Below are 26,283 nucleotides of genomic sequence, written 5' to 3'. Positions count from 1 at the left end.
ATACATCCACCTGTTCTGATTGCTCGTCCAGAACAAAAGAGGGATCATCTCCATCATCAGAAGCCTCACTGTCTGGTTCAGACTCTGATGACATGCTGCGCACTCTGTCTTCCTCCAGTTAAAAAAAATCTGAAATGCTTGCACAACGTTCATGACGCCTCATTTTCACAAAACGAAATAAAAACAACACCACCACCACACTAACCACACACGCTAACTAATCCACCACAGACTAAATACACACTCCAAACATGCTAATAGCTCTCAAATCTCCAAATACCAAAACTCTAATCGCTATTGGCTTTTGTCTCTCCTCGCCGAATCACCCACAGCATTTCTTCCCACAGAAACCAAATTATGTGACTTGAGGATCATTGTTATTGGCTTATGTAGTTTATTTTCCACCAGTGATAAAGACAAATTCATGGTTTGTATTTTTTCCTTACTTGTGTTGTTACAGGCAGAGGGGGAGAAGGAAGAAAAGAAACTCTGTGCGAAGCGCGCACCCACAAGCAAAACCACGTGGCGTTGGTGGGCAGTGATCAATCACGCATACTGATAGTGACTTCTGATTGGTTAGCTTGTGCATTTTCCACCAATGACAAAGAGGGAGTCATGTTTCTTCCCACCCCTGTTGCTACTGCAGCAGAGAAGGAAATGATCCTTTTTGCTACGGGTGTGTACATGAACATGCAGCAAAAATGACAATAATATTCATGAAAAAACATGGCATAAAAATACTCATAAGTCATGTTATACTAGCCCTAGTAACAAGATTTTAAAGCTGGTATAACAGTTGAAGTCTATGTTCAACATGCGCTCAAAGGGAGACTCACAGTGCAGCGTATTGAGTATTCCATCCACTTAATTAGATCAATCAATCAATTCAATCAATCAATTTTTTTATATAGCGCCAAATCACAACAAACAGTTGCCCCAAGGCGCTTTATATTGTAAGGCAAGGCCATACAATAATTATGTAAAACCCCAACGGTCAAAACGACCCCCTGTGAGCAAGCACTTGGCTACAGTGGGAAGGAAAACTCCCTTTTAACAGGAAGAAACCTCCCAGCAGAACCAGGCTCAGGGAGGGGCAGTCTTCTGCTGGGACTGGTTGGGGCTGAGGAAGAGAACCAGGAAAAAGACATGCTGTGGAGGGGAGCAGAGATCAATCACTAATGATTAAATGCAGAGTGGTGCATACAGAGCAAAAAGAGAAAGAAACAGTGCATCATGGGAACCCCCCAGCAGTCTACGTCTATAGCAGCATAACTAAGGGATGGTTCAGGGTCACTTGATCCAGCCCTAACTATAAGCTTTAGCAAAAGGAAAGTTTTAAGCCTAATCTTAAAAGTAGAGAGGGTGTCTGTCTCCCTGATCTGAATTGGGAGCTGGTTCCACAGGAGAGGAGCCTGAAAGCTGAAGGCTCTGCCTCCCATTCTACTCTTACAAACCCTAGGAACTACAAGTAAGCCTGCAGTCTGAGAGCGAAGCGCTCTATTGTGGTGATATGGTACTACGAGGTCCCTAAGATAAGATGGGACCTGATTATTCAAAACCTTATAAGTAAGAAGAAGAATTTTAAATTCTATTCTAAAATTAACAGGAAGCCAATGAACGAGAGGCCAATATGGGTGAGATATGCTCTCTCCTTCTAGTCCCCGTCAGTACTCTAGCTGCAGCATTTTGAATTAACTGAAGGCTTTTTAGGGAACTTTTAGGACAACCTGATAATAATGAATTACAATAGTCCAGCCTAGAGGAAATAAATGCATGAATTAGTTTTTCAGCATCACTCTGAGACAAGACCTTTCTGATTTTAGAGATATTGCGTAAATGCAAAAAAGCAGTCCTACATATTTGTTTAATATGCGCTTTGAATGACATATCCTGATCAAAAATGACTCCAAGATTTCTCACAGTATTACTAGAGGTCAGGGTAATGCCATCCACAGTAAGGATCTGGTTAGACACCATGTTTCTAAGATTTGTGGGGCCAAGTACAATAACTTCAGTTTTATCTGAGTTTAAAGCAGGAAATTAGAGGTCATCCATGTCTTTATGTCTGTAAGACAATCCTGCAGTTTAGCTAATTGGTCTGTGTCCTCTGGCTTCATGGATAGATAAAGCTGGGTAATCATCTGCGTAACAATGAAAATTTAAGCAATACCGTCTAATAATACTGCCTAAGGGAAGCATGTATAAAGTGAATAAAATTGGTCCTAGCACGAACCTTGTGGAACTCCATAATTAACTTTAGTCTGTGAAGAAGATTCCCCATTTACATGAACAAATTGTAATCTATTAGACAAATATGATTCAAACCACCGCAGCGCAGTGCCTTTAATACCTATGGCATGCTCTAGTCTCTGTAATAAAATTTTATGGTCAACAGTATCAAAAGCAGCACTGAGGTCTAATAGAACAAGCACAGAGATGAGTCCACTGTCCGAGGCCATAAGAAGATCATTTGTAACCTTCACTAATGCTGTTTCTGTACTATGATGAATTCTAAAACCTGACTGAGACTCTTCAAATAGACCATTCCTCTGCAGATGATCAGTTAGCTGTTTTACAACTACCCTTTCAAGAATTTTTGAGAGAAAAGGAAGGTTGGAGATTGGCCTATAATTAGCTAAGATAGCTGGGTCAAGTGATGGCTTTTTAAGTAATGGTTTAATTACTGCCACCTTAAAAGCCTGTGGTACATAGCCAACTAACAAAGATAGATTGATCATATTTAAGATCGAAGCATTAAATAATGGTAGGGCTTCCTTGAGCAGCCTGGTAGGAATGGGGTCTAATAAACATGTTGATGGTTTGGATGAAGTAACTAATGAAAATAACTCAGACAGAACAATCGGAGAGAAAGAGTCTAACCAAATACCGGCATCACTGAAAGCAGCCAAAGATAACGATACGTCTTTGGGATGGTTATGAGTAATTTTTTCTCTAATAGTTAAAATTTTGTTAGCAAAGAAAGTCATGAAGTCATGACTAGTTAAAGTTAATGGAATACTCAGCTCAATAGAGCTCTGACTCTTTGTCAGCCTGGCTACAGTGCTGAAAAGAAACCTGGGGTTGTTCTTATTTTCTTCAATTAGTGATGAGTAGAAAGATGTTAATCTGCTAAATGTTAAGCTGCTAATCCTCCGCCTCAGCCCGTGCTACGAGCATTCTGACAGTTAGTGTGACTCGAGGGTGTTGACTCATTTAAACTAACATATTCATCCTGCTGTAACCAGGTTTCTGTAAGGCAGAATAAATCAATATGTTGATCAATTATTATATCATTTACCAACAGGGACTTAGAAGAGAGAGACCTAATGTTTAATAGACCACATTTAACTGTTTTAGTCTGTGGTGCAGTTGAAGGTGCTATATTATTTTTTCTTTTTGAATTTTTATGCTTAAATAGATTTTTGCTGGTTATTGGTAGTCTGGGAGCAGGCACCGTCTCTACGGGGATGGGGTAATGAGGGGATGGCAGGGGGAGAGAAGCTGCAGAGAGGTGTGTAAGACTACAACTCTGCTTCCTGGTCCCAACCCTGGATAGTCACGGTTTGGAGGATTTAAGAAAATTGGCCAGATTTCTAGAAATGAGAGCTGCTCCATCCAAAGTGGGATGGATGCCGTCTCTCCTAACAAGACCAGGTTTTCCCCAGAAGCTTTGCCAATTATCTATGAAGCCCACCTCATTTTTTGGACACCACTCAGACAGCCAGCAATTCAAGGAGAACATGCGGCTAAACATGTCACTCCCGGTCTGATTGGGGAGGGGCCCAGAGAAAACTACTGACGCATGATCATGTGACTTCTGACGCAGTGGTGCGTCTGTCGACTCCACACGGTTAAGTAACACATGCTGCTTTAAACACAACTCATACACATCACCCGATACATGGCACAATGCACCATTTTGCAGCCACTCACATAGCCACTGATACACACGGCAGGATAAGACCAACCACCTGGGGGTGGTCGAGTGTAGGGATCAGAGCAGACCAAAAAAGGGAATCATGGCTCTTCTGTGGCAGGTTGAGCATGAGACGACTGCTCGGTCAGACCTCAGCGCTGTATAGATGACTCTGTTCTCAGTGTAGGCTACTCGCAATACAGCATCAGTTGATTTGACATCCCATCTCTGGATCATTTTTGAGTTTGCTTACCACATAAACTTACCGGGTAGGTTCTCTGCTGGGCAGAGAACAACACACTTAAAATGAGACAAAAGGGTGAGAGATGCCATAGTACCCATTGAAGTTGAGTGATCATATTAAAATTTGTACAGATTTGGTCTGGATCTAGATGAACATTCAGATTGATTTTCTTTCAATTCATTTATACTGCAATTCGAATGGATGAATGAATGAATGAGCACCAAGTCCCACATTTTTTATGTTACAACCTTATTCCAAAATAGACTAAATTAATTCCCCCCCATTGACACCCCATAATGACAACATAAAAGTTTTTTTTTTAATTTTTGCAATTTTTAAAAAAAATATAAATCTAAGAAATCGCATGTGCATAAGTATTCACACCCTTTGCTCAATACTTTCTCGATGCACCCTTTGCAGTAATTATGGCCTCATGTCTTCTTGAATATGATGTGAAAAGCTTGGTACACCTATCTTTGCGCATTTTTTGGGGAGTGTCAGTGCACAGCCATTTTCAGATTTCTCCAGAGATGTTCAATTGAATTCACATCTGTGCTCTGACTGGGCCACTCAAGGACATTCACAGAGTTGTCATGAAGCCACTCCTTTGATATCTTGGTTGTGTGCTTAGGGTCACTATTCTGCTGAAAGATGTACCGTCGCCCCAGTCTGTGGTCAAGAGCGCTCTGCAGCAGTTTTTCATCCAGGATGTCTCTGTACATTGTTGCATTCATCTTTCTCTCAATCCTGACTAGTCTCCCAGTTCCTGCTACTGAAAAACATCCCCACAGCATGATGCTGCCACCACCATGCTTCACCACAGGAAGATTCCTGGTGGATCCATTTACAGATGATGGAGGCCATTGTGCTCATTGGGACCTTCAAAGCAGCAGAAATCTTTCTGTACCTTCTTCAGATTTGTGCCTTGACCATTCTGTGAATGAAGGTTGTGAATACTTATGAATGCTTACGTACATGTGATTTCTTAGTATTTTCATTTTAATAAATTGCAAAAGTCTTTTCACCTTGTCATTATGGGGTGTTGTGTGTAGAATTATGAGGAAAAAATGAATTTAATCCATTTTGGAATAAGGCTGTAACATAACAACATGGGTGACGTGTCTTTTCAGTGACAGTCGAGCTTCATGTCTGCTTCTGCTGAAATGACACCGGAGCTTTCAGAAGCCCAGAATGAACTATCAGTCACAGGAGAAGACAAATCTCTCCGTCTGATCTCCGCTCAGATTTGAACACACACACACAAATGTTTCTGATGATCTCTGCAGACATCAGCTGACATTTTGCACTTTATAAAATGAACTTTATTCCTAAATCTCACGATGCACAGCCCCAATCATTGTGCGCCTGTTGGCTGTGATATTGAGATGATATTGCTCTTTTATTTTTTCTGAGTTCATGTCCAAACTCATGTCACTCCGGTCATGTGTCAGTGGATGATGTGACACATGGCCAGTGGTGGGCACAGCTAACCAAAAAGTTAGCTTCGATAACAGCTAATACACTAACTGAAAAGTTCTTTTATAACGCTAAACCAATAAAGCTCTAAAAAAAAATAGTGGAAGTTACACATAAAAGCTAAACTGATAACTTTCAGTATTGATTTTAGTACACAGCAGCTACTGACACAACGAGTCAATGCTTCTGTCTCAGATCAGCTTTCTCGCAGTAAAAGAGACCTTGGTGATCAGAAAGGGGGTGGGGGGATCATTTCTCTTCACACCATACAGACTTGCCAGTCCTTTCACTGGAGTCTTGCACAGGCAGATAGTTTTGACTTATGGTTATAATTTTAAACAAACTAATTGCGGACAAGTTATTGAAATTAACATCACGTCTGTTGTTTTACAAAATCAATATCAGCTATATGTTTTAAAGTAATGCAGTAATTTTGAAGGTTTTAGCATTTAGACACACATGCTGCATTGCATTATGGGTACATCAGTTTTCTGATGTCTGTGGTTGGCTGGTCGGTATAACACTGAAATGTTATTGAAATGTGTGGTGGGTTTTACAAATAAATCTGTATTTGTAAAATATGTAATTTTGTTAATTTGTAAAAAAGGCAATTTGAAAACTAAAAATTCTGTTTAAGTTCTTCATCACTTTCAGCGAATGTGTGGCTGCTCACACTGCCATGAACACTTCCATTTATTGCCATTAACATTGAAAACGTTAGCTTCGATAATTAGCGGTTAGCGGATTAGCAGAACTGTGCCCACCACTGCACATGACACACCATTATGATGAGTTCAGGGGAGGTGATAGTCTAAGTCATGTTTTGGAGAATATGACTAAGGCCAGTATTTTAGGAAGGTGATGATATGTTTTTTGTCCTCTTCAAGAGGCATTTTTTGGCAGGTGCAACTTATACTCTTGGGGGTATATATGGGTTGAGAGTTATACTGCTTAAATTATGGTTAAAATCTCATTAGCAAGACAATAATGAGCAATATTTTGCATCTTCTGTTTGTGTGTGACCGACCTTTTCAAAGCCCTGCTCCACCACTGTCATATTTGGGTTGAGCTGATTGTGAACACGTGGCTCTGTCACAGCTTTCTTCAGGTCATAGTTGAAGAACAAGGAGTTCAGGATGACCTGTTTTTAACAAAAAACTTTTTGTGTCTTGGACATCAAGCCTTAATGACCTGCATGTGTGTGTAGGATGGAGATGCACGTTAATGACTCGGTCTTACTAAGGCCGTGGCTGTGGTGATTTTTGTCCCACCAGAGGCTCCCACAACCATCTTTACTGTATTTTCTTTGTCGAAGATAATGGTCGGACACATGGAAGACAGCGGCCTCTTACCTGCAAACAGATAAACAAAATGTGTCTACTGCTTGTGAGCCTTTAACAAATGATTAAAAAAATGCACAAAATTGAATTCATAATAGTGAACCCGGGTTCGGCCATTAATTTATTTCATTCAGACAAAACTCACGTTTAAGAATTATTCTTGTAACAGGACAACACAGAGTTTGATGTCTGGCCTCGGGCCTTATTATCCCTGCCAATCTGTACTTGTGATATTACTGAGTAGCATTTAAATTTGTGCTCCCCCCATCCCCAGTCAGTGCCCTCAGGTGGATGCTGTAGTGGAGACGGGGCTGAGCACAGGTGCCAGTCCTGATGCAGGGTGGAGGTGACATTGACAAGCAGAGGGAAAGCTGGGAACACCCAAGTGGAAGTGTTGTGTGTGTGTTTACCCGTCACCCATGTTTGTGCCTTATGTTTGTGTGTTTGTATCCGTGCTTGTCCTTCTGGTGGTTCACCCTCTGTCTCTGTCCTTGGTGTCTGTGTGATCACTCCTCTATCTGGGTGTTGTCTCTCCTGTCCATTGTGTTATGTTTCCTGTCTTTAGGTTTGCACTCTTCACTGTTGATTTTATATTTATGTTCCTGGTTTATGTTTTGGTTATTGTTCAGTTCTTTTTGTAGTGTGATTATAGTTTGCCTCTTTTTGTGTTAGTCTTCATGTCAGTTTTTTATGTGTTGCTTTTGAGTTCCACATTGTTTTATTGTATCTTGTACTTGGAGTTATATTCTGGTTATGTGGTATTTTGTGATCTTGGTTATGTTTTATTTCTACTTACCCCTAGAGATTGTTTTGTGTTTAGCTACTTTGTGCTTTTGGTTTTGTGATTGTTCTTCTTCTTAGGTTATGTTTTGTTCTGGTTATGTGTTGTTCTACTTCCTTTAGATGGCTGTGTTGTAGCCACCTTTTTGTGGTCACTGGGCCTTTGAACTTGTAACACACCTGTTATTCATTTGCTCATCAGTTGATTTTGCTTTTAAGTCACACCTCTGTCTCTGATTGTTTGTCAGTTGTTTCACGTTGCTTCCTGCTGATTGTGAGCATTCAGAGATTGCTTGTTTCCTTATCGTGCTTCTGTGTGATTCCAAGTACTTTTGATTCATTCCTTGTCACTCTGTTTGGACTCTGTTTTGTGTGTTGTTTTGGACCCTTTTCCCACATCTCATTTTTTGCCTGTGTTTGGATTGTTGGTTGGTTTGGGACAATAAATCACCTGAGTGTTTGCACCTACCTCTTGCCTCAACACTGCCTGCATTTTGGGTTCGACTCAACTTTGCTAAGTGTGACAAGAAGTTTGTGTTTAGTAGATAATATGAAGAATGAGGCATGTCCCAGCTGGAGTTGCCTGTCTGCACACTCTGTTTGACTATGTGCATGGTTTGTGGGGTCAATGCATTTAACCCTGCTGTATTTTTTTATTATTATTCTTACTGAATAAGCACCAACAGCAGCAGCATCAACATGTTGATAAGTCAGTATTTCTGGAGAGAGTCCACTCACCTGGTTGGATGAAGTTGTTGGGTGAGGGAGGGATTTCAAAGCCACTGCTTATGTGTGGGGAGCTGAAGTCACCCATTTCATCATTAAAAATGATTCCAGTGGATCGAGACATGACTTTGGAGCCAAAACTGGAACAAGAGAGCAGCTTTTATTCAGGAGTCACAAATGCAAAGCCAATAGAACCATTGTTGCAGAAGAAGCTGGAGCTCAACCAGGTGGAAAATTTAAAAACCAGCTTTTAGACTGAAACTCATATGTCAACCAAATTATGATCATAAAACTGATAAGACCCACGCACAGCAGCAACACACACAAGAGTATTGTTTTCAGTCCTGTCTGTCATTGAGTGAGTGAACAACCTTACTCCAAGAGTCTTCATCCAATTTGCAGCAAATTTGGTGGAACGCTGGCTGGTCAGACAAAGTGATTTAAATCTGAGTAAAATTGGTAAAAATTCAAGGTCAAATTTCTTTTCCCAGTGCATATGTATAGGGGATGATTAGAATGCTTATTTTGAGGAATTGGTTAAATACAGCTATGGTGACAATTAAACACTAGCATGTTGTCTGTCAGGATCCATGGGCTCTAAATTGGGTAGTGTTTATAAAATAGGTAGCTGACAATTTTCAAAGGTGGTAATAAATTGTGCGAAGCTTGTATAATGAGTTGGAATGGCGTGTGAGTCTAGAATGTTTTTAGAATGTTTGGTGCAATCCAGGCTGCCTTCCCACCAGCGGCTGAATCTCTGTGAATGCTGGACAAATGGCCATTCGACCCACTCTCAGCCTGAGTTGGCTGGAGTTCAGGTGCCACCCACAAACATCCAACACCACTCACGGGCACTTAGAAAAGGTGGGGCCATTCACGCTGCCAGCACGAAAGTAGAGAGCAGGTGACCACTTTCGAGCTGGCTATGCGAATGGCCCCACCTTTTCTAAGTGCCCCGTGACTGTTTTACCAAGCAACACAAATGGCGTGCAAGTGTGCCCTGTCCCTGCAACACAAATGGCATGCAAGTGTTCGGTGTGTCCCGGGGCCCTACAGAGGTACATTTCCCACAATCCTTTCACGCAGTGCTAAAGTTTTATTTTAATCTTTATTCATTTGTGAATTCTTTGTTTTTGGTCAAATCTTAATCCTCTTATGATTTTTCCAAATTTTTTATTGATTTTTTTTCTTCATTTTTGAAAGGTGCAGAAACAATATGCTGACAGAAAACACCAAGAGAAGTCTTCCTTCCAGGTTGGCTTCAGTGATCTTGACATCTACAGTGTGCGACTGGACCAACCTCCAAGTTCAGTTTCCCTGGAAACAGACAGATCCGTTTAGCCTTGTAGTCACTGTGGAAAGCCGGGAGCACGAACCCTGACACAAGATGTCAAGAAAACAGACCACCACCTCTGGAGTCAGTTTGAGCTTATATCCAAAAATCACCAGGCCCAGTATAATCACACCACTATTGCACCACCTTAATCGATAGCATATTTACCAATAATATTGAAAATGACACAGTGAGTGGATTATTATCAGTGACATCAGTTTTACAGTTTATGATGGTAATTACAAGAGAAATCAGCCAGATGAAAAACTAAAACACAGACGAGCGAGGACAGAGTAAACCATGAATGACTTACAGAGTGACTTACTAGCACAAACCTGGGAAATGGTATATAAAGATAATGATACTGATAATACTGATGAAACTTTCTTAGCACATCATTATATGAAAAAAGTGTTCAATTAAACAATACAGTATAAAACAAAAATGCCAGATCAACCATGGATCACAAAGGGAATATAAACTGCTTGTAAAAGAAAAATACGCTCTATAAAGAACTAAAGGGGCAGAAAATAAATCAAAAAAATCAAAAATATGTTGACCAACATTCTAAGGGCATGTAGGAAAGAATATTACAAGCGAAGCGAATGCAAATGTAAAAACAAGAGGGTTCAAGATGGCGTCTCTGTGAGTGGTCGCATTTTTTGCCTCTCTCCTTGGTCAGAGCTCAATTTTACCGCTGCACCTTGACTCGAGTATATGTCTGCTCTGTTTCATCATGCCCAGTTCCTCTAAAAATGGTCGGGCTAAACAGCTCAGTGAGCGCGAAGACAATGCTCCTCTGCACAGTGACGATAGCCAAAGCTCTGTTAATGCTAACTCCAGTGTCTCCACGGAGAGTTTGCTGAAACATATCAAGGACACGGTGGCGGCTGGCACACAACGGACTGAAACAACCATGAATGGAGCTTTTGTTAAGTTTGAGACCTCACTGAATGCCATTAATGCCAAGATTGATGATGTTGTCAAGAGAATTGAGGAATTGGCGGCAGTCACCGACTCATTGGCCTCCTCCGTAGCCGAGGTGGAGGCTTGTATTTCCAGTTTGGAAGACGACGTGACTCCGCTGAGGGGAAAAGTTGCTGATTTTATTAAAATAAATGCACAGCTGCAGGACAAGATTTTGGGCATTGAAAACCATTTTAGACAGGATACGATCCATCTGTTGAACCTCAAGGAGTCCACAGAAGGTGAGGAACCATTTTCATTTTTTGAAAACTTCGTTCCAAAGCTGTTAAAGTTGTCACATCCAGAAGTTGCCATAGACAGCGCATATCGAGGTCTGGGTAGGCCGGCGAACGGCAGCCCTCGCCCCGTCATTATTAAGTTTTGCCGTCCCCTTGACGCGGCTTTGTTCCTGTCTGCTTCCAGATGTCTGGGTGGTCTCCAGCATGACAGATGTCCACTCTGCATCACCCCCGACATCCCACCCGCGGTTCAACAGGCGAGGAGAGCTTTCAACCCAGTCTGCTCTGATCTGATCAAAAAGACCAAGCCATTACAGTATAAATATTAAAAATAATTACCTTTGAGATTATTCCAAATGCTTTTTACACCCCATGAAGTGCACAAGAAAAGCTGCTGGACAAAATTCCTCTGTGCTTCTGGAGCGATTAGAGATGGTTTTTTCAGCCAATTCAGCAAATGACTAATCCCCTATGAAATAATTTTTTTACATAACACAGCACACAGTGCGGCATCCAGCGGGTTGCGTGGGCCCGGCGAATTGTGTAGCAGTGCCATCGAGTCATGCTGCTCTTATCATCCAGCCAGCCGGACTCGAGTTCGGATGTCAGGTCTGTGGAATGATTTGCCGTCATCGTCTGTTAAATGGGCAGCGTAATCTGTTGTCTTGCTCTGTTCTGACACAAATCAGTGCATTTAATCCCACCTGTGTTCATTATTCATTGATCCAAATCACAGACACGTGCCTATAAACCTAATAATTGACACAGGACATACAGGGAAATGGACCAGACCATTACTTCATGATTATTTACTAGAGACACCATTCAGCTGCCATTCACCAACCAGACCCATGATTAATTTTATTTTATTCTTCACAAATAATTTATTTCGCACACTCATAGTGTGCAAGATTACAAACATAGTGTGCAAGATTACAAACATAGTGTGCAAGATTTACAGAGGTCCACAAAGCAAAACAGTGATCAGCTGATTCTATGTTTACAAATAGACACTGTCTGGGTCATGGTTAACAAGTCGGACAAAACCTGAATTTTCAGTTTGTGTGCAGCATAAGCTTCAATTTTTCTTCCTTGGACACCAATACCACGTTTTTACAAAAATCTTTCAAAGAATCACGCTCCAACGGGAAAAATAATCAAAGTCTCTGTCATTCTCGCTGCCCACACAGTCAGTCATGATGCCTCGAGACTACACTTTACTCTTGCCCTTTGACCTCACGCATCAGACCCAGAAGCGAGCGAGACTGTGAAAAGGCTTATTGTAGCTTTCTGTCACTTATTCTGCAGCTGAGAAGTCGCTGCAAGAAGAATCCTTGGGATCACTAGTGCCCCCTACCATGAGGCAGGAGTACTACATGCCTCACTTGGTGTCTTTTGCAGCCATTTTATGATCGCTCAGCACACGAAGCACGTTACACACACATACAGTTGTTGACAAAAAACACTGTACATCAGCTGCATCAGCTGTACATGTACATCAGCTAAACTATGCAATTTATGTTCATACAGCCAAAGTGTTTGACCATTTTAATAGCGACATACAGAGAGACAGAGTCTCAGTGATTGTGCAATCCAAGGTGAGGCACAGCTGGCTGCTGCCTCACTGCATGTCTCTGCTCAGTATTTGAATGGAAAATGTGAAAAATCAGTGATTTTGAATAAAAAATAATCTAAAACTGGTGAAGTTAAAAGGAAAATAACTTTATAATACAAATCACTGGATAAATATAACCATTTAATATATTTTTTCATTTTACATTTTGTCTTTCCATGATGTCAGTTGAAGCACAGTCTCACCTGCTCGGGTTAAAATTGGTTGTGCTACCCAGCACACATTTTCCGGTAAATGAACTGAAATGTTACCGAAAATGTACCAGTTCGTTCGTATTGCAAGCTTATAAAGTTGTAGTTTTGCTTTATTTTGCAATTTTAATCAAACAAAGACATAATTCAATTCAATTTTTTCAATTTTATTTATATAGCGCCAAATCACAACAAACAGTTGCCCCAAGGTGGTTTATATTGTAAGGCAAGGCCATACAATAATTACGTAAAAACCCCAAAGGTCAAAACGACCCCCTTAAGAAATCTGTTTCTCATTTCTTCGTATCAAATCACCTGAAAACAACCAGTCACCAGTCAGCAACTTCAGCGTTCAATGAGGCCACAGCGCTGTGTAACGATAACTCAGAGGCACAGGTGAACACGGTGTGTCTGTCTGCTCTGACTGAAAGGGAAAAACACCCTCCATCAAAATCCTTCAGTATTAATTCAGAGTTCCTCCTGTGTACGAAGCTGATGATACATTCAGAAATATACGGTATATTTTACAGTTGAAAGACTTCGTGTTTCCAAAAAGGTCCAACTTGGCTCAAAGCAGGAAAAGAGAGAGAGAGAGAATATTAAACTGCGATGTCACTTCAACTATGTATAACACATTTTTTGTAACACTTGCTTTGACACATTACCATTGTCAATAAAGCTCCATTGAATTGCGAGAGGAGGGGAGCAAGAGGAACAAGGCTTCACTCATTTTCACATGAAAAGTAGTTTTCATTGGAACTGTTTACAAACTGTACAGTGTTTACTGTTTACAAATGATACCATGATCATTTGTGTGAACAGCACCGAATGCGCATTAAAAACGAGCGAGGAGCTTAAACGATCATTTTCACCACACAGCCTTAGTGAAGCAGGAAAGGCTGAAATGTTTTGCATCCAGGTTTCATCTTAAAAAGAGCAGGTTTGACAATCAAATCAGTCCAAGTTCAGCTCTTGTTCAAACAAGACCATTAGGGCTTACAGTGGTTTTGATTTTTAAATAATGCAATCCCACTCAAATGTTTAAAAACACAAAACTGTCAAGATGACAGAAAAACTCTGCTTCCTTCACTGGATTAAAGGTACTGTGTCATTTTTAAAGAAGAGAGCAAATGTTATGTCCGTCAAATATTCATGTGTTTTTAACCTTTCAATGTTATTCATGACCTTTTCAATGTTTTTTATTTTATTAACTTGACTTTGACAGAAATATGCAAAAGCGAACTTTGATGTTCCAAATATTACAACATAAATGTCATTTTTAGTTTGTTATTCTTGCTTTCATTGCATCCAAAACCACTCAAAATTAGTTAAAATCGGGCTAATCAGTAACATTTTAGAGGTGTAAAACCCTGTAGCTTCAGGGGGCTCTGCTCCCTCGACCCCCACCAGGGCTGGAGCTGAACTTTCAGGTCTTCTTTTGAGGAAAATCCTCCTCTATACCACTTCATCGTGAAGCTGTGTAACTGAGAATACAAAATATCCTCATATAAAGTCAACAGTAATGAAAATAATAATATAGCTAACAGAGCTCTTGTATCAGATTAGTATCGGTATCAGCAGATATCCATATTCAGCTATCGGATCGGATCGGAAGTGAAAAAATGTGGATTGGTGCATCCCTAGGCTTAAGGCACTGAAAAGTTACTTAAACAGGAAACAAATTGTGAAGTTTGGAAAATATCCATCCTCATGGTTGGATATTGCTTGTGGTGTCCCCCAGGGGTCAGTATTGGGTCTGAAACTCACTCATTTTCAACCACGTATCCGGGATTGGGTTGTGCGTGTGTGTGGGGGGGTGGGGGGTGGGGGTTGCAGTGGGGGGGCTTTTATTGTGGACAGTCTAAGGCACACCTGTGCACTAATCATGGTGTCTAATCAGCATCTTGATATGGCACACCTGTGAGGTGGGATGGATTATCTCAGCAAAGGAGAAGTGCTCACTATCATAGATTTAGACTGGTTTGTGAACAATATTTTAGGGAAATGGTGATATTGTGTATGTGGAAAAACTTTTACATCTTTGAGTTCATCTCATACAAAATGGGAGCAAAACCAAAAGTGTTGCATTTATATTTTTGTTGAGTGTAAATAAATGATCATTAAATTTAAGTAAAACTAAATTCAGTTTTTTTTTATTGTAATAGGAGTACCCCTGGTGCAGATACAGGTAGATGGTGTCCCCATCAAAAGAGTTTATGAATATAGGTTTCTTGAGGTTGTAATAGACAATAAAACAAGTTGAAAATCTCACATAAAACATGTAGAAAATAAACTGTCAGGAAGCATTTCAATACTGAGTAAAGCAAAACACATTCTTTACTGTTCACCTGCTTTGCCATATTTAAATTACTGTGTGGAGGTTTGGGGCAGTACTTATAAATGCTCACCTTAATCATTAAATATTCTACCAAAAAAAACCATAAGGATCATTGATAATACCGGTGTCGCCGACTGAATGTTCCACCCCTAAAAATTGGTTAATAATTCCATTAATCCATTCAACACTTTGGGTGAAGTGACTCTGTCTCAGACAAGCTGCTGAGCTCTGAAATGACACATGCGCAGAGGAGGCATCCAGGTAATTATCAAGTAAAGCGGTCATTATGACAAACAGTCAAACAGATGGTGACACGTATGGACCTCAGAAGTGTGGTCATCATATTCAGCCAATAGCACTAACAGTCTTGAGTCCCCCAGTGTTGCCATCAATCCTCAGCAGGCCATGGCATGAAAATGTTTTCCCTGCCCCATTCACAGACAGTGAAGGTAAGGACAGCCAGTTCAAAGGAACAACATTTCACCACAGCAAAATAATGGACAGGATGTTAATGAGATCACCAGCAACATGGCCCTTCATTTTGCAAACATTCAAGTAATTTAGACATGGTGAGATTGGGTCCAACTCTACAAGTAGTAACCTGAACCTAAGATGGAGGGGAAAGGTAATCCAGTACAAATCTATACATGTCAGTTGTCCTGGGGAAATAATGAGGTTTATAGCATACTGACATCCTTAATTAGGTGGCTGGTGAAGTTCTGTAGACATCAAGAATTTAGGTTAATCAATAACTGGCCCTTTTTCTGCAGTTGCAGTGGTTTGCTGATGCTTCACTCTATGGTGGAAGGTGCCGCCATCTTGTCTGAGAACATAGATTCTCAAAGGGAGGTTAACATTAAGAAACCACGGCAGGCCATGGAGCAGGTGATTACAGAACCTATAGGGCTGACTACAAATGTGGATATGGAATCCACTAGTTTAGAAGGGAAAACTAGAAAAGAAAACCATTATGGTGATAGTGTAGTCTATGTGACAGGGAAGGAAATTTTTCATATTGAAACTGTGGCCTGCATCCCTCGACATAATGGCAAATGAACTGCATTTATATAGCCATTTTCCATCTATATCAGATGCTCAAAGCACTTTACAGTGATGCCACACTCACATGCTGGATGCTGCCGTGCATGGTGCTCAGTACACACCGGGAGCAACTTGGGGATTAAGGATCTTGTCCAAAGGTCCGTAGTGATTGTGCAGTTAGAGTAGGGTTTGAACCGAGGATCCTCTGGACATACCCATAAAGGATCTAGAGGTTCATGCCATGCAAATCTGTTGCCATAAGTATTTGAGATACTATTAGAACTGGGGATGCCCAACCAGTTGATCCTGCAATGCAAGTAAAAAAAACCCTCCACTTTAATTGCTTGTGGCCCATGTGAACCACTGTAAATATAAACCTAAAAGGAGACATCTGACATATATTAGGACAAAATTCACTCTCGAGTTCAAGTGGACCAACTGCCCAAACTACTAAGGTTTTTAGTGTAGGTTTCATTATACAGTAAAACTCACCTGAACTGTCATTGTATAAACCGGATACTCGCACTCCCCAGACAAAAGCAAAAGTCCCAATGCTTTTGTATGATTTTCCATGTAATAAACACTGTATATACCAGATTTTGTATAATGGATTTTCGCTCACATTGGACAAAACATCCTGACTTACCGCAATGTATTTTTATTAAAAACCCCTTGCATGTACCAGACAGAGTGGTCTGGACATGCCCAGTAACAGAAGTACGAAATGAAGTTCAACACTGACACCCACCGATTTGAGGAAAGTAGGTACGGTATTTCCTTGCTGTTAATTTTTTTCCAAATCGTGCTCAGACCCGGGACTCACAGCCTAATGTGCACCTGCTAAATGAGACACCGCAAAAGCCTGTGATTTGCCACTTTTCACTCCTTCCTGTCCGATCATATTTTAAAGGTTTTTGTAATGTGCACGTCGATTTCATTTCGATGATGGATCAAATACGTTTGGCAGGAAAGGCCGCAAATATGACAAACTTCACAACACAAATTCGGAAAATGATGCTTAAATGACCATGTAGGAAATTGTACACCTTACCTGTGATTTGGAGGTAGATGCTTGTAGAAAGAAGAGCTCGTTGAGGGACAAATTAATCCATAAAAAGTATAATCCAGAAAAATTGCATAAAGACACAATGAAGACTGTCACGTGTTGACGGTGAGTGACTCGACCAAATGTAATATTTTAAATGGACATAATGCCCATCGCTTATTTAAGGTAGGCCTATATTTTTTCAGAGGAATTTTTGACCTGGTCATTAAAATAAGGCAGGTCCTGATTCAAGGTCAGGTGTTTAATCAAGGAAATACGGAAGCCCAATTGGTGCTGGGTGTTGTGTGGGCCGCTGAAGAGGAGGTACTGCTGGCCGCCACCAGAGGGCGCCCTGCCTGAAGTGCGGGCTTCAGGCACGAGAGGGCGCTGCCGCCTCACAGGAACAGCCGGGGGTGACAGCTGTCATTCATCAACTCATGACAGCTGTCACCTATCACCATCTCATCGACCACTCCTTAAAGGCCGGACGACATCTCCACCCCGCTGCCGAGATATTGTAGAAGAATTTTTAGGTCCATATTTGAACTGTGATGAACTATCAAGTGTCCTGATCCGAACTGTATGTCCTCTGGTTGAACTAGCAGGTGTTCAACCCAAAAAAAGGGCTCTATTAGTCATTTAGTCTGTCAGGGGCTTTCCAAGGCCTTTTAGGTGCTTTCCCGCAGGCCACGTGCGGGGGCCTCAGGCCAGCTGCACGTGTGGCTGAGGCCACGTGCGGAGGGGGCCTCAGGCCAGCTGCACCTGTGGCTGAAGGTCTTTTAAAAAAATCAGTTGTAAATCCTTCATGTTTTAATGGGAGCGTTTGTCACATTGAAATAATGGCCTAACACCTGCTTAGGGTTCACTAGAGGACGCTTCCAATAGAAAACCATGTCTTGGGAATGAAATAAATAAAAAAGTCGAAGGAGGAGCGATGCCCGCGGGTCTCCAATAAATAGACGAGCGCGGTTGTCATATTCAGTCTCTCTAGAGGACTCAGTTTGTCTAAGCTTTGTGTCGAAGGCTTAAATAAACTTAAAAACTCTGTGCATTTTATCTTGCTTAAGGCTGAATTATTCTAAAGTGTTGTGTCCTCTTTCTAGCATATCACTTGCAATTAGTTTGTGTTATCTAAAAGACGACATCCTGAGAAGACCAAAAAGACGAGCCGCGACAGAACTTGGCGAGCCAGCTTCAGGAGGGTCCAGGGGCATTCCGGCAGCCTGGGGCAGTCCAGCTCATCCCTCCAGACCGTAAATAACAGTGATCACGACTAAAAGGTAAGCAGAAACCTTTTATAATTTCTGCACGATCTGGAGGAGTGAGTCGGGATTTCCGCCCAAGTTGACAGATGATATTTTTTAATTGCCTCTTACCCAAAAGAACCTGGACTAAGAAAATTGATAAGAGACTAAAAAAAGATAAGATTGAAAATTATCAGGCCTTGTAGATAAAATGCTCAGAGGGTGTGTGTGTTCCCGGGAAAAAGAATGTCTATGTGAGTGAAAGTTCAGGAATGTTCATGAACTCTGGTGCGGAAAGAGTGCGTGGAGAACTAACCTGGATGCTTGGGGAATAATTGGTGTTGAAATTCGTTACTAACGTGCCGGCTGATAGCATGCGCTGTAGGGGTTAATTTAGGGGAGTATACTGACAAATAGATACAAGGTAATACAAGGTTATTTAAAGAGTTTAACAGAGACTGAAGTGAAATAAGTGAGAAAAAAGAGTTTAACAAGAGAATACGTGCAGAGAAAGCACAAGATAAGCGCCTGAGGGGGCGCAGTAGAAATACCGTACGTGATAAAGAGATTTAAAGAGAAAAGTGCAAAGAAGCACAGCTGACAGTAAGTAAAAGAGCTCAATAAAGGATGTCATTTTTTAAGAAAAGAGAAAAACTATAAAAAAATAATAAAATAAATAGAGAGTTAGTGCAGAATACATGAGAATTAATGAAGCAGAAAATAGTGCAGTAAGGCACCAAATACACGCTTGTGGGGCGTGGGAGAAGAATAAGTAATTAAGTACACAGTAATATGAGTTTTTTTATAAGAAAAGAAAAAGAGAATATTTTCAGTGCAAAGGCACATTAAGCTCACGAGGAGCTCAGTAAGTGAAAAAAAAAAAAAGGCAGAAGAAAGTGCAGAAAGGCACAGGATACGCACGCGAGGCGCGGTAAGGCGTAGAAATAAATGAAATATTGTATGCTCAGAAAGGAGCTTGTGAAAATAATATATTAAGCACAGGATACGCACGCGAGTCGCGGTAAGGCGTAGAAGTAAATGAAATATTGTATGCTCAGAAAGGAGCTGGTGGAAAATAATATATTAAGCACAGGATACGCACGCGAGGCGCGGTAAGGCGTAGAAGTAAATGAAATATTGTACGCTCAAAGAGGGCTTGAAAAAAGTAATATATGAAGTTGCTGACAGCGCCGGAGAAGCTGTCTAACGTGAAGAAGAGATACATGCTTAAACAGAACACATTGGTGTTAAGTGAATAAAAAGGTTGTTTAAAGCCGCGGAGTGAAAAGTGGCAGAAGTCTAGATAGAGATATATAGAAAGTTGTTTTTAATAATTTTTGTGTATAAAGCTTTTGAAGATTGGTGTGTGGGAGAGTGGAGAGTAATCTGTGTAAAGCTGTGAGAACTTTCAGGCTGGCTGACATACAAGATTAATGTGAAAGAGTACGAGGGGGAGGTATTTAGACCCAACAGGAGGACTTGGGAGGTGCATGACAGGCAGAGAGGAAAGTGTGAAACAGAGGCAGTGAAGAAAAAGACAGGAGAAGAGTGCTATGTAAATACAGAGAAGGTAGATATTATTTCAAAGAGAGAAAACTAATAAACAAACATAGCAGAAAAAGACGAGAAGCAGAAAGTTAAAAAAAAATAAATAAAATAAAAATTAGAAGGGAAATAGAAAGTCGGGAGCAAAGACATTAGGAGGTGTTAGGGTTGTAAGAGGATTAAATAAATAAAGTTGGTTATAAATCAAAAGAGTTAAAGCTTAGATTATAGTGAAAAAGCTGACAGACTGATCAATGCTTGGGACAGTCTTTGATGGGAGACTTAAGTGATGATGAAATAATACTCCCAGAACATTACTTGACTGACGGAGACATCGAAACCCAGGGAATCAGGACACATTTTTGGCTGGAAAGGACCTATTTTGACAGGGTAGGAGCAGAACATTGGCAGGACGAACAAGAGATCAATCAGAAATTATGGCAGATTACTAAGGTAATCAATCTGAAGCAAAAGAAAGAACAATTCCCTCTAATTAATTGGGAGCTGCTGATAAGACGTCTGTGGCATCAGGGTTTAACCCCGTGGCTGGAGCTGCTTTGTGCTGACCCTAATAAAGAACTTAGCATACCATTAAATCATTTAGTAACACTACCAACCGATCCAGGTGAAGAACTGTTTCCTAGGTTGACTCTGACTGTGGTCCCAAGGAAGGTTCGGTGGGAAACAGGTAAATTTTCATATTTAGTTAAAGAAAAAGAAGACGGGCATAGCAGTTGGAAATTTAATCCTTTTAAGGGTTTAAAATACAAAACAGGTGTTACAGCCAGCAAGTTATTGGTCTGGATCAGGACAGCCCCTGAGGGACTACCAGAACACCATAGAAACACCTCACATAGCGTTTGTCAGGGTTACATGGGTAACTCTCAAGGTCAAGGTCGGGAAAGTACCCCGCTAGACTTAGTACTAAGAAAATATCCAGGAAAACGCACTAAGGCCAACCAATGTATGAGAAAGTGGCACAAAAGGTCACATGGGGGCAGGCAATGGCCTTTGGAGGGATCATTTGATCCGGTGATGTGTGAAGCAGTTGCGGTAGAAATACAGAAAAAAGAAATTAAAGATCAGCAGAAGAACGTAAATAACAACAAAAAAACGCACTGAAGAAAAAGAAGTTTTGGCCTTGTTCAAGCAGGAAGCACAGAGGCTACAGCAGAAAAGAGAAAAAATGACAGAGGAAAGATCCAAAGAGACTAAAGCCAGTGCACCGAGCTGGGAAGCAGAGCCACCCCCTTATAAACGTCATGATATGGGAAAGACAGCTGGACAATTTGTATTAGGAACTCGTGAAGAGGACCAAGGCATGGATGTGGAGGGCAAATTCACACTGACACTAAAAGCTCGAGAGCCACAAGGAGACAGGTCCTCAGTCTGTCAAATGGATCATACAAGGTCTCCAAGTCCGAAAGTAAGTGGTCGCTCACCACGACCAGCAGGGGAGGCCACAAATAACAGTGACACGGAGGCAGACGAGGATAAAGAGAGAGACCTGAAGGCTCCGCCTGCACATCGAGGTCCACTGAAAACCGTCCCCTCCCACCATAAGTCAGCCGACTGGACCTTCACAGGCTATAGAGGCTCCGAAGAGTGGCACAAGAGCTTCTGTGACACACTGGATCTGGCCAGAAGAGATAATGAAGAACTAGCTGAGCAACTTCGGCTAGCGAAGGAAAGAATACAAAGACATAGGGACGCCGAGGAAAGAAGAATATTACAACAATCGACGCCCAATCAAGGGAATCACATTATAGAGCCACCCACCCGAAAAATTTCTGGTGAGATCATCATTGAGACTGCAAAAGAGGCCCGACTCAGGCAAAGACAACAATGTGTAGCCAAAGACATAGCGGCTTTAGAACAGAATATAACCGACTGGATGGACTGCCTGGAACCAGTCAGTCGCACTCGATCTGGAAGACAGTATGGAGTCCGCACAGAAGAAGAGGAGGACGAAGACCTCATATGCCCATTGGTGGTTAGAAATGGTCATCATGTGTATACCCCATGGAGCTGGACAGACATGGTGGGGCTGGCCAACAGACTGCCAGACATCACCCAAGGAGCTGGGAGATGGATAACTGCCTTAGAAGAAGGCACTGCAGGGGTAACCTTGTCTTTAGGTGACATAAAAGCCTTGCTAATGCATGTCATGGGAAAACATGACACTGAAGAATTAGCAGGAAAGGTTGGACTAACACAGATGATGGGCACAAATCAACATGATGAAGTCCCCTTTAATCGCTATAGAAACTCCATGTGGGAAGGACTGAGAAGAAAGTACCCTGAGGTCTTGGATCCCTCTAAATTGGATGATGAGGAGTGGACACCTGAAGAGTGCCCAAAGAAGTTCCTGCACCGATTCCAGAAAAGATGGGCGGAGGAAACAGGAAATGCATGGAACCATTCTCCAGCAACTGAAATCCTGTTTAAAATAACTGTAAAAAAGGCTCTACCAGATGAGGTTCAGAAAGCCCTAGATGGAGTCGTGGGACTATCGAAAATGAATTGGGCTTTATACTCTGAGCATATTTGTCACCATCTTGAAATCTACAAGAAAGAAAAACAAAAAGAAGAAGATGCAGCAAAATCCCTGACGAAAAAAAATTGGTGCAGATGCAGTTGGGAGAGCTAACCAAAGTCAAGAAAGAAAAAACAAAGACCCAGGCACCAATGATGACCCCTGTTCCTTCTGAGTCGGCAAGCACAGGCCCTACGGCAAACACTGCTGCCACCATACAGGCACCTGTGGTAACAGCCACACAGAGCCCCCAAGGAGCAGCAGGGAGCACTCCTACAGGAGAAGTCTCGGCACCAGTGGAGCATCACTATCACTACCATAGCACTGGCACACCCGGAAATGGACCCACCTACAGTCATGGGTGGAGAGGAGAGTCACGGAACTTTCAAGGTCAAAGAGGAGGGTGGCGAAGAGGATCTCGCCAACCTTCATTTGGAAACAGATTCCAAAACTCAGCTCCCAGGAACAGTCAAGCGGGACCGCCTATGGGACCAACACCCCCAATAGGGGATCAACCCTCTAATGAGTGTTGGAGCTGTGGACAACCTGGACATCGAATGAGAAATTGTCCGGCCCGACCTTGGGTTGGACCCTCTGCCTATTGGCAATAGGGAGGCCTAGAGAAGACAGAGGGGGAAACGGTGGCATTGGCTATTTCGATGATACCTAAGGAAGAGCCAACCGTCACTGTTAATATACAAAACAGAGATTTCCCTTTCATGGTGGATACAGGGGCAACATACTCTTGCATAGGGAAAATGGGCGCTCATCTCCCCCTCTCTGGGTCTGTAATTAAGACCATCGGCTTCTCTGGGAAAACTCAAATAATACCTTTTACACGCCCACTTCCTGTAACGATTGCAGGAAAAACAATTGAAGCACCCCTGTTATACTCACAAAATACACCTGTGAATTTGCTGGGAAGAGACATTTTATGTAAGCTACAAACCCAGATAGTGTGTACCCATCAAGGACTGCAAATACACTTTCCTGACGAAGCACTCGCCAACATTATGGTGCTTATGGACATGGAAAACAAGGTCCGACCTGTGCAACCATACCATGGGTTGCACAGGTCTGGCTGAAGTTACAACCAGAAAATTCAAATCTTCAACTGCAATGGGAAAAATGGAAGCCCTGGGCCGAACAACACTATGAAGCAGTATATACACCTAGTTTACCTTTACATGTCACCCTGATGTTCGATGCCAAACAAGAACAAACTGACTATGCATGCTGCTGGGATGCATTGATGAATCAACGGCTGTTTCACATAACCACCACAGAAATTTATTTAGGCCCCCAAGGGGCCGCAGCTTCTGTCAAGTTAACTTCAGCTGAACAACAATGGTATCAAGTGCCGAATGCCATGCCTCATGTGACCCTTTTAGTCTCAGAAAAGTACGAATCCCATGACCTAGGTCCAATGGTAAAGACAGCCTCAGAAGTTGAAGAATGGCAAAACATGGAAAGTCCACAAGTACATCTGTCAAAAGACCAGCAGTTTATACGAATTAATTTAAAAGTAAATGATGAGGCTATAGCTCAAAAAGTGGAGCTCAATCCTAGACCAGAGGGACAGATGGTGTTATCGGCCCAACAAGAGAAATTGTTAGAGCAAATACCACCAGTGGTGTGGTCCAAAAGCAAAACGGATGTAGGACTAGTAAAAACAGCCTTACCAGTAAAAATAAAAGTAAAACCGGGAGCAAAACTGCCTCACCAAAGGCAGTATCCATTAAAACCTCAGGCTATTGAAGGCATAAAACCAGTAATTAAGGGACTAATGGCAGCTGGAGTTCTAATAAAAACTGCAAGCCCATGCAATACTCCTATCTATCCTATCCCTAAAAACAATACCAAAGAGTATCGGCTGGTACATGATCTGCGTCCTATCAATGCAATTATAGAAATGGATGCACCTATAGTACCTGATCCGCATACTATACTATCAAGCATCCCTGCTGGAGCAAAATGGTACACGGTAATCGATCTGTGTTCAGCCTATTTCAGTGTGCCTGTGCACCCAGACTCACAACATTTGTTTGCATTCACATTTCTGGGACAACAGCTAACGTATACACGGCTACCTCAGGGACTGAACCTGTCCCCAGCCATCTTTAACAAAGTCCTGGCTGAAGATTTACAACACCTTGACATACCCAGTACATTGGTGCAATATATGGATGATCTCCTTATTGCATCAGAGACTCAAGAACAGTGTGAAAAAGATTCATTAATTGTATTGCATGCATTGGCAGATGGAGGTCATAAAGTAAGTAAGGACAAATTGCAGTTCTGCAAACAACAAGTAGAATACTTGGGAAGACAGTTGTGTGGGACCACGCGATGTATAGCCCCAAGCCAAGTGGAGGCTATAATCAAGGCTCCCAAACCCCAAACAGTGGGACAGATGCTTTCATTCCTTGGGATGGCAGGGTACAGTCGGCCGTGGATTTGTGATTATGCTATAAAAACTGCACCTTTGCGTGCCATGATTAGAGCAGTGGGGCAAACAAGCAATGCAGCTCTCCTCGTCTGGACAGATCAGGCAACGGGAGCTTTTGAGGCCCTAAAAACAGACATGCAATCTGCTCCCGCGTTAGGTAACCCAGATTATGGGAAACCTTTCCATTTGTATGTTACTGAAAAAGCTGGTTATGCTTGTGCTGTACTAATGCAGGAAACAAATGAAGGAAAACAACCATTGGCCTATTATAGTACAAAGCTTGACAACATTGAAACAGGATTGCCACCATGCTATCAGGGTCTAGCAGCAGCTGCCTTTGCATTTCAAAAAGCATCATCCATAATCATGGGACATGCAGTAACGTTGTACACGTCGCATCAGTTACATGCCCTGCTAACCAGTCAACGTTTTGTCTTAACACAAGCTAGACGCACTGGATATGAAGTTGTGTTGTCCGCTCCAGAAATAACAATACAACGTTGTCACACGGTGAATCCCGCCACCAAATTGACCACACCGTTAGATGGTACTCCACATAACTGTGTGGCAGAGACAGAGAAATTTTTGAGAGCCAGAGAACATTTGTATAATCACGCCATAGATGCAGATCTAACCCTGTTCGTGGATGGCTCATGCTTTCGGGATGCCGCGGGATTGCATGCGGGTATGGGGATTGTTAAACTAAACACGGATGGCGAGACCTTTGAATTACTGGAGTCCCAAGGAATTGATCAGCCTTGTTCAGCCCAACTGGCAGAAATCAAAGCCTTAACTATGGCTTGCCAGATAGCTAAAGATCAACGTGTTAATATCTACACAGACTCAGCCTACGCTTATGGCGTATGTCATGTACATGCAAACATTTGGAAACAAAGGGGATTCCTGAGAGCAGATGGCACCCCTGTCACTCATGGAGAAGCGATTTCCCAACTGTTACAAGCTCTCCAATTACCGTCTGAGGTAGCCATCATTAAATGTGCAGGTCATCAAAAGAATAATAACATCATAGCTCAAGGTAACAACCTAGCAGATGACGCAGCGCGCAAAGGAGCACAAGGAGAAAATATGTTTCCCCTGCTAACCATCCAAGATTGTGCCCCACTGGTTTCACTTGACGCACTGATAGTGGCTCAAAGTAGGGCCAGTGGAGAAGAAAAACGAATGTGGGTTAAACGAGGCGCTATTGAGACACGCAGTCAGGGGCCAGCGGACAAGCTGTG

General features: G+C 41.9%; 1 protein-coding gene across 1 annotated transcript in view; it reads right to left on the bottom strand.

Annotated features, from left to right (window-relative positions):
• Window positions 1–26,283, bottom strand: part of ggt1a (gamma-glutamyltransferase 1a) — a 180,891-nt gene that overhangs the window by 31,789 nt on the left and 122,819 nt on the right. The window contains exons 9-11 of the mRNA XM_034169695.1: window positions 8,495–8,622; window positions 6,876–6,988; window positions 6,664–6,777 (exon numbers count right to left, since the gene is read on the bottom strand). Coding sequence (XP_034025586.1) covers window positions 6,664–6,777; window positions 6,876–6,988; window positions 8,495–8,622 — 355 coding nt within the window. The remainder of the gene's footprint in view (window positions 1–6,663; window positions 6,778–6,875; window positions 6,989–8,494; window positions 8,623–26,283) is intronic.

The sequence above is a fragment of the Thalassophryne amazonica genome, chromosome 5, assembly GCF_902500255.1.
Source record: "Thalassophryne amazonica chromosome 5, fThaAma1.1, whole genome shotgun sequence".
In the NCBI taxonomy this organism is placed as follows: Eukaryota; Metazoa; Chordata; class Actinopteri; order Batrachoidiformes; family Batrachoididae; genus Thalassophryne; species Thalassophryne amazonica.
This window is presented reverse-complemented; position numbering and strand designations above follow the sequence as displayed.